This window comes from Alosa pseudoharengus, unplaced genomic scaffold (genome assembly GCF_046254945.1).
Source record: "Alosa pseudoharengus isolate Yale_2024_CS ecotype anadromous, Long Island Sound unplaced genomic scaffold, YU_APseudo_1.1 YU_APseudo_1.1_scf_194, whole genome shotgun sequence".
Taxonomy (NCBI): domain Eukaryota; kingdom Metazoa; phylum Chordata; class Actinopteri; order Clupeiformes; family Clupeidae; genus Alosa; species Alosa pseudoharengus.
Window position 1 is genome coordinate 1 of NW_027468661.1, and position 9,089 is coordinate 9,089.

At 44.9% G+C, this 9,089-nt stretch overlaps 1 protein-coding gene across 1 annotated transcript; it reads left to right on the forward strand.

Moving 5' to 3' along the window:
- Positions 1-118: 118 nt before the first annotated feature.
- On the forward strand, positions 119-8,611 carry LOC143133363 (splicing factor 3B subunit 2). The gene is made up of 11 exons (XM_076293125.1): positions 119-193; positions 554-781; positions 1,584-1,733; positions 2,101-2,190; positions 2,721-2,828; positions 3,618-3,725; positions 4,280-4,422; positions 6,158-6,259; positions 6,513-6,612; positions 6,924-7,115; positions 7,956-8,611. Exons 1-11 carry the CDS (start codon positions 137-139, stop codon positions 8,025-8,027), a joined length of 1,350 nt encoding a protein of 449 aa, XP_076149240.1. The 5' UTR covers positions 119-136; the 3' UTR covers positions 8,028-8,611.
- The last annotated feature ends 478 nt before the right edge of the window (positions 8,612-9,089 follow it).

Sequence of the window (9,089 nt, forward strand, 5' to 3'; positions counted from 1 at the left end):
TAATCCACTCTATCTGACCTTTAAACCACAGGGCGGGCTAATAGATTGGTGATTAAAACATAATCTCCATTTGCTAACACCTCTCATGTCCTTTCCATCATGTCGGCCACAGGAAATTAAGACGGACGTTCCGAAGATGTCCAAGAAGAAGCTGCGCCGCATGAACAGATTGACTGTAGCTGAACTCAAACAGGTAGGTCACACACACACACAAACACACACACACACACACTCTCTCTCTCTCTCACTCACACACACACACACACACACACACACTTTTAAAAACACATACTGTATATAATCCCATAAGCATACACACATGCATAATATCTAGACTCTCGAGATGTAACAGAGACTTGTAACAGAGCAGATCGAGGCTGTTTGTGCCACACAGTCGCACCCCCGGCCCAAACATGCTGATGTGTTTCACAGCCACACCTCCATAGCAAAAGGTAGCAGAGATCAAAGGTGTTTCACTACAATGGAAGCTTACCATAAATCAGTTTTCTGTTGCTGTATATGACACTCACCCGCGACCTCTGACCCCTCTCAGCTGGTGGCGCGCCCGGACGTGGTGGAGATGCACGACGTGACGGCGCAGGAGCCCAAGCTGCTGGTGCACCTGAAGGCCACGCGCAACACTGTGCCCGTACCGCGCCACTGGTGCTTCAAGCGCAAGTACCTGCAGGGCAAGAGGGGTATCGAGAAGCCGCCCTTCGAGCTGCCCGAGTTCATCAAGCGCACCGGCATCCAGGAGATGAGGGAGGCCCTGCAGGAGAAGGTACACACACACACACACACACTCACTCACTCACTCACACACACACAGAGGAACTCGCACTTACATACATACAGACCCAAATCAGAAAAAGTTGGGACATTGTGTAAAATGTGAATAAAAACAGAATGTAATCATCCGCAAATTTCCTAAAACTCATATTTAGTTGCAAAAAGGACTCAGACAACATGTCAAATGTTAAATGTTGAAAATGACAAATTTGATTTTAAATTTGATACCAGCAACATTAAAAAGACAAAAAAGTTGGGACAGGGGTAACAAAATGCTGGAAACGTTGTGTAATGATAAAGAAAGCCAAAGGAGGAATGTTTCACTAATTAGGGTAACTGGCAACATGATTGGGTGTTAAAAAGAGCATCCCAGAGAGGCAGGGTCTCTTAGAAGTAAAGATGTAGGGGTGTTCATCACTGTGTAAACCTGTGTGCACAAATGATGGAACAATGTAATTTGGGGAGTTCATCATCTTCAGGACATAATATCTTTAAAACATTCAAAAAATCCAGAGAAATATTTGCAAACAAGGGAAAGAGCTGAACAAATATTGGATGGCTGTGGTCTTTTGGACCTCAGATGGCACTGCATCAAAACCAGACCTGTTTCCAGGCCAGTCATTGTATGGGCTCAGGAAAACCTCTGATAACCATTGTCTATGTGCACAGTTTGATACTCAATTAAAAAACTACAGCCAAATGAGACATGATGTAGAAAATGTGTCAGTCAGAGTGTCAGTATAATTTTGAAGCCGTGTCTAAAGGGTTGAACATGCCTCCCATTCCATCTGTAGGAAGACGCCAAGACCATGAAGACAAAGATGCGTGAGAAGGTTCGTCCTAAGATGGGCAAGATCGACATTGACTACCAGAAGCTCCACGACGCCTTCTTTAAATGGCAGATCAAGCCCAAACTGACCATCCATGGAGATCTGTACTATGAGGTATTTCTCCATCACTCTCGCCTACAACTTTATTGGGCTGCCCTGTCTCATCATTTGCATGGCAGAAATTTCAGTTTCTGTGTGTTTTATTTTAATTTTATTTTTTTATTTTGCATTATTGTCATTTGCAACATTCTATACTTGTCTTGTATGTGTATATAAAACAAAATCTCAATGCTGCTGCATCTTTGCTAAATTATCTTTCCCTCTCCCTCTCCTTACCCCTCTCTCTCTACCACCCTTCTTCTTCTCCCTCTCCTGCTCCACCTTCTCTCTCTCTCTCTCTCTCTCTCCCTCTCTCCCTCTCCCTCTCCCTCTCTCCCTCTCCCTCTCTCCCTCTCCCTCTCCCTCTCCCTCTCTCTCTCAGGGGAAAGAGTTTGAGACTCGTCTGAAGGAGAAGAAGCCCGGTGATCTGTCTGATGAGCTGCGTATCGCCCTGGGCATGCCCACTGGACCTGTAAGAACCTCAGCCCTTTCGCTCTCTCACCATTTTCACCCCTTCTTTCTCTGTCTCTCTCTCTCTCTCCCTCCCTCTCAGCTATCCCCCTATCTGCCTCTGTGGGTGCCAGTTTGACAGAGTATTTTGCCGACAGTGCATGCTCACTGTGGCCAGAGCGAAGTCAGGCGCACGAAGACTGAAGAGTCAGGCCGAAGTTAATTAATAAAAGATAGATAGATATATCAGAATTCACTGGTTGCATGTGATTGGTTTATTCAATTTCGCTTCACCTTCAACTGCATGCAAACACACACTTGCTCTACCTCACGATGTCTCAGGAGATTATTGACTCATGCCCTGCTCTTTCTCTCTTTTCTATCGTGTGTGTGTGTGTGTGTGTGTGTGTGTGTGTGTGTGTGTGTGTGTGTGTGTGTGTGTGTGTGTGTGTGTGTGTGTGTGTGTGTGTGTGTGTGTGTGTGTGTGTGTGTGTGTGTGTGTGTGTGTGTGTGTGTGTGTGTGTGTGTGTGTGTGTGTGTGTGTGTGTGTAGAACTCTCACAAGGTTCCCCCTCCGTGGTTGATCGCCATGCAGAGGTACGGGCCGCCTCCCTCCTACCCCAACCTGAAGATCCCTGGACTCAACGCCCCCATTCCTGACGTAAGTGGACATCTGAACACACACACATACTCAGATATATTCAGACACATGCACCCACGCCCCTCTATACACACACACGCATACATACTCAGACATATTCAGACACATGCGCACGCACACACACTCAGATATATTCAGACACATACACACACACACACACACACACACACAGACATATTCAGACACATGCACACATACACACACACTCAGATATATTCAGACACACACACGCATACACACACACACACACAGACATATTCAGACACATGCACACATACACACACACTCAGATATATTCAGACACATGCACCCAAACCCCTCTATACACACACATACATACATACTCCAAGATATTCAGACTCATGCACACACACTGTGTATATATTACATATATGAGCTTGTTAGTTAGTTCAAATATGAATAACACATACTGTATCCTCCCTGACTAAAGTCACAGCCCTGAGCATGACAGATAACACCACACCCAGACGGTTCAGACTTCTCGTTCTCTTACCGTTTATTCTCCCACATATTGTTCTCTGGTGTATTGTGATTCTGAGAGATATTGCAATTCCGGGATATTAAAATATGTTTGGGTTTCTATTCTCCTGTCTGTCATATCTAATCTCCTCTCCCTTTCTGGGTGTACAAAAGAATGAGTGTGTGTGTTTTTTTTTGAAGGAGATTTAATCCACTCTCCCACCCCCACCCCCGTTGCCATTTTGCCTCCCTCTCCCTCATCCTGCCGCCTTTCCTTCTGAAATGTGTCTCTTTCCCTCTATGTCTCAGAGCTGTTCGTTTGGTTACCATGCGGGTGGTTGGGGGAAACCTCCTGTGGACGAGACGGGGAAGCCACTCTACGGAGACGTGTTCGGGACCAACGCTGTAGACTTCCAGGTGAGACACACACACACACACACCCACAGAGTCAGACACACTATTTCCATGCATAGTTTCGATTAACCATGTTTACTGGACACATTTGTTGCATGGAAAAGTAACAGGTATTGTTATCACAATCAAGCTTGCTCAAGGGTCTGTGAATGTCATGTTGTGTTAAACAACAACTATCAGGGCACGTGTCAAAATAAAGGAAAGATGAACTTTATGAGTGTTGAAAAAGAAAGAATAACCATAGAATTTTGAGAAACTAATTTTGGATAAAAGCCTCTGCTAAATGAAAAAATGTTATTGTAGCCAAATGGGTTTTTCCCAACAGTTATCATTTAGCGCTTTTACTTTCTGTCTGTGTTGTTTTGAGATTTTTCTCTAAACCTTGCCCTCTTCTTCTCTCTCTCTCTCTCTTTCTTTCTCTCTCTCATCTGTCTCTTTCTTCTCTCTCTCTCTCTCTCTCTCTCTCTCTCTCTCTCTCTCTCTCTCTCTCTCTCTCTCTCTCTCTCTCTCTCTCTCCTGTCTCTCTCTCTCTCTACCTCTCTCTCTCTCTCACTCAGGCCAAGGCAGAGGAGGAGGAGGTGGACAGGACCCCATGGGGAGAGCTGGAGCCGTCAGATGAAGAGTCATCTGAGGAAGAGGAGGAAGAGGAGAGCGATGAGGACAAGCCCGACGAGACGGGCTTCTTCACACCTGCCGACAGGTACACACACACACACACACACACACACACCTTCTCACCCACTCAGCTCAATCCAGAGTCTCTGCAGCCTCAGTGCCAGACATGTGATGTTATTGATGAACCAGAGAGACAGACAGGGAGTGGAAAGGGAAATTATTTTGTTTAAAGACAACAGGAGATGCACCAAAGTGTGTTTCAGTCAGGGTGATATGACCAAAAAACACCAATTTCAATATGAGAAATGCTGATAAGAAATGATGTATGATATGATACGGCATAATAACATCCTATACAAATTTCTTTATAGCCCTATCGTAATTAGCCTGGAAACCAGACTCTCTGACTTCGCAGAGAGTCTGGCCTAGATCCATAGGCGTATGTTTATTTCCGGGTGGGAGGGCACAGTTTGAGGTTTAAAATCATTGGAGTTGCTTTGAACCAATCACTAACAACCGGCGTTTCGTCATACAGAGAAGTTTCACTGCAGCACGCCCATAACAAGCACGGGTGCATCTTATCAGCAAACAATCACACGTTTCATCTGCGTAACTCTCGCCAAAATGCATCATATAGTGTTTTGTGAATGTACCCAAGTCAAACTTTCATATAAATGCATAAGTACGTCCAAAGCGCCACTTTTAAGCTTGTAAGCGTTGTCATTTTCGAGTGAAATTACCTTTTGAATGGGATTCCTATAGGGCTCCTACTCTATTGATACAATCGCGTCAAAATCGCTATTTTTCAAACACTATGAAGGCTCGACATAACATGAAACTTTGATCGAAGTATCATCAGTGTTCTATACACATGAACTCGAGCATTGAGAACATTGTTGGTGTACACAAAGTTTACTAAAAGAGAGGTTTTGAACAACTCACTTGTTTTTTCTGCTCGCTGCCATCTTGCAAGGAGCGAGTTGTCCAAAATCTTTCTTTTTAGTAAACTATGTGTACACGAACAATGTTCTTAATGCTCGAGTTCATTTGTAGAGACATTGATGATGCTTCGATCAAAGTTTCAAGTTATGTCGAGCCTTCTTAGTGTTGAAGCGACCATGTAGCCTTCTAAACTACAGTTTGACTCGGGTAGGCCTACGTTCGTAGCCTATTTCAAGTGACAAAATCTATGACTAAAGTTTAGCTGACAATATAACATTCTACTCCACTGTGACTTCGTTTGTGACACTCCTGTTAATAGGCTAAACTATTATTCACATTTGCTCAAAAATTTCGTAAGTATAAGCCCTTTTCGCTCCCTACGTTGATGTATTCCAAGCGATCTGCTTCAGGGGCGGGGACGTAATTGAAACACCATGCCTGGGTACGTAATCGCTCTCAGGGACGCCCTCTGTTCGATGGTTGGTCGGCTGCCCAACTGCCGACGTAAACGAGCGCGAATCAGCCTATTCCAGACGGAGTACTGTAGGGAGAAGAAATCGACCGGAAGTACGTAGGCAGGCCGAGGCCAGGCTATAGCGTAATACTTGTATTCCGGGGGAAAAAACTGTTTTCATAGCTCAGCAAAAAATGCATAATATATGTATATTGTCAATATTGTGATATCAAAAATGTAGAAAAGAAGAAATAATTATGTAGAATATGCAATAACAATATGGCACAGCCCTATTTCCAGTTGAAAGAGATTCTTTCTGCTGCTGATGCAGATAGACTGTAAGGTGTTTGTTTTTCTTGTGAAATCTATAATGTGCTGAATGATATGGAGATTGATTGTTGTTGTTGTTGTTTTCTCATATCAGTGGTCTGATCACTCCTGGAGGCTTCTCGTCTGTTCCTGCCGGCATGGAGACGCCTGAGCTCATCGAGCTGAGAAAGAAGAAGATCGAGGAGGCCATGGACGGGTACGTTGGCTTGTTTGTTTGTTTGTGTGTGTGTGTGTGTGTGTGTGTGTGTGTATGCGTATGTGTGTTCTACCTGAAAGTTGATTGACCTGTTGCCAGACTTAGCTTGCATGTCATTTTTTTCAGTCAGTCATGTTGGTCACGCTGCGACGGTTTTCATCCGCATGCTTAACCTTATACAATGTAATGCATGATATAATGTCAGTGACTTGCTTATTTGTGGCTGATTGTCTTGCAATTTGTGCGCTTTCAGAAACGAGACTCCTCAGCTCTTCACTGTACTACCAGAGAGGAGGACCGCGTCTGTGGGCGCCGCCATGATGGCTTCAACACACATCTACGACGTCTCTGGGGTAAAGACACACACACACACACACACACACACACACACACACACAAACACACATACATACATAATCAGAGTCTCTGATATACCTGATTGAAGCACTCTCAGACAATGTGTATTAGTGGTGTTCTATAAATCTGTAAAATTGAGTAGATCAGGTTCAAATGGTTCATATCTTATTTTGTTCAATCACTGTATGTACTTCAACTAAACTCCCTCCCTCTCTCCCTCTCTATCTACCTACCTATCTCTCTATCTCTCTCTCTCTCTCTCTCTCTCTCTCCCCCCCCCCCCCCCCCTTCGCTCTGTGTCCTGCAGGCGATGGCGGGCCGTAAGGCTGGCGGTGCGTCGGACAGTCAGGGCGTGGAGGTGGCGCTGGCGCCGGAGGAGCTGGAGCTGGACCCCATGGCCATGACGCAGAAGTACGAGGAGCACGTGCGCGAGCAGCAGGCCCAGGTGGAGAAGGAGGACTTCAGCGACATGGTGGCCGAGCACGCCGCCAAACAGAAGGTGACACTGTTGTGTGTGTGTGTGTGTGTGTGTGTGTGAGAAAGTGTGTATAAGAGAGAAAGGGTGTGTGAAGCAGAGAAGGACTTAAGTGGTGTGGTGGCCAAGTACACTCTGTGTGTGTGTATATGTGAGAAAGAGAAGGTGTGTAAACAGGAGGTGAAGTGTGTGGCACAGAAGGAGAACTTTGGCAGCGTTGCGACCACGAATGCTGTGGGTGGGTGTGTTGTTGAAGTTTGTGTTAGGTGAGCTCACTGCATAAGAAGTTGGTATGTTTGGCACAAACCATGGCACCTAACATAAGGTGTGTGGAGGGGGGTGGGGCAGGTCTATTTTTGGTTGTGGCCAAGCAGGTATGTGCGTGCGTGTGTGTGTGTGTGTAAAGATGCACTTGTTTTGCTTTTCTAGAATATATATTTTGGAGACAATGGTGTATTGTGTGCATTTCATGTTTACTTTAATCACTACTGTATAGCTCACCATAAGGTTAAATAGTACCACACAGCCAGTCAGACTACCAAATCAATGTCACATTGATGAATATGCACACTGTTAGCTATCTGTCTGAACAGGCCAGTAGAGAGGTGTGTGTGTGTGTGTGTGTGTGTGTGTGTGTGTGTGTGTGAGAGAGGCTCATTGCAGTAGTGCTGATAAACATTTTGGGTGCCCCTTTAGTGGTCACGTGAAAGATGAGCTCGACCAAATTTAACACTCCTTCTCCCTCCCCCCTTCTCTCTCTCTCTCTCTCTCTCTCTCTCTCTCTCTCTCTCTCTCTCTCTCTCTCTCTCTCTCTCTCTCGCTCTTTCTCTCTCTCTCTCGCTCTCCATTCTGTCCCTCCTACAGCAAAAGAAGAGGAAGGCCCAGCCACAGGACACGCGTGGCGGAGCGAAGAAGTACAAGGAGTTCAAGTTTTAAGGCACTGGGAGGGGGATGAGAGGGAGATGGGAGGTAGATGAGAAGAAGAAAGGAAAGCGAGGGAGGGAAAGAGGTAGAGAGACAGAGATGCCCGTCGCGCACACACAACCTTTTCTGTACTTCATTTTGAATCGTGCTCATTGTACTCGTGTGTGTGTGTGTGTGTGTGTGTGTGTGGGTGTTTTCTAAAGCCATTCTCTCCTCTCAATGGATGAGTGACACACACAGAACAGACATAAGATCATAAATGACTCATGCCAACCTCGGTCGTAGGCACAAGAGAACGGAGCCCGTGTCCGTGCCGCTAGTTTTAAATGTGTGGCCCATCTTAAGGTTTCAGTCGTTTCCTGTGAATTTACACACTGCGTTATAAATTGTAACTTGCAAACTCGAATCTTTTTTTTTTTTTTTTTTTGTCCCTGTTATTTGAATATTTTTAGCAACTTTGCCAGTCTGTAAACTCTTATATGAGATGTCTTGCCATCACAACGCACCAAAAGAAAAAAAATGTCTCCTGTAACTTTTCTCGTTTTTGATTTTCACTGTTTTTGTTTGTAAATAAAAGACAAGTCTGTATCCTTTTACAGCAGTGTCCTACAGTGTTTATCTCCTGCATACAATCATTTTTAATTACTATACATTTCCTACCATTTACTGTTTGTATAGGTGAAAAAAATAGGTGAGCAATGAATTGGAGAATGCTGTTATCTGATAACTGACAAAATTAGGACCTTATGCAAGCGTACAAGCTTGTTTACCTGAATTTCAACGACCCCCAAAAACAGTTTACTGAAAACACGAGGGTGCTGGATTGGCTGTGCAGGGGTGTGTATTTTGAGCGTGGAATTTTGGCACTCTGTTGATGTTCTCTTCCTGTTCTGGTTTCTGTGAATTCCTGCCCAAGTTTCCTTGAACTTTCCTCCTCCGCCGGCGGTTGCTAACTAGTGGCCCACTAACACCATAAAAAAACAACATGCAATGGGGCTCCTGAGCCACTAGGGGGAGAACAGCAACTGATCATTGTGGGAGAGGTCAGCTGACATCTAAGGAATTTGACCCAAA

What these genes read in the sequence shown, in the direction of transcription:
- LOC143133363 (XM_076293125.1), top strand. Translation starts at nt 137, where the DNA reads ATGTCCAAGAAGAAGCTGCGCCGCATGAACAGATTGACTGTAGCTGAA. An exon ending in CCAACGCTGTAGACTTCCAG is followed by an intron (nt 3,726 to 4,279) that starts GTGAGACACACA and finishes TCTCTCACTCAG; the next exon opens with GCCAAGGCAGAGGAGGAGGA. An exon ending in ATCGAGGAGGCCATGGACGG is followed by an intron (nt 6,260 to 6,512) that starts GTACGTTGGCTT and finishes GTGCGCTTTCAG; the next exon opens with AAACGAGACTCCTCAGCTCT.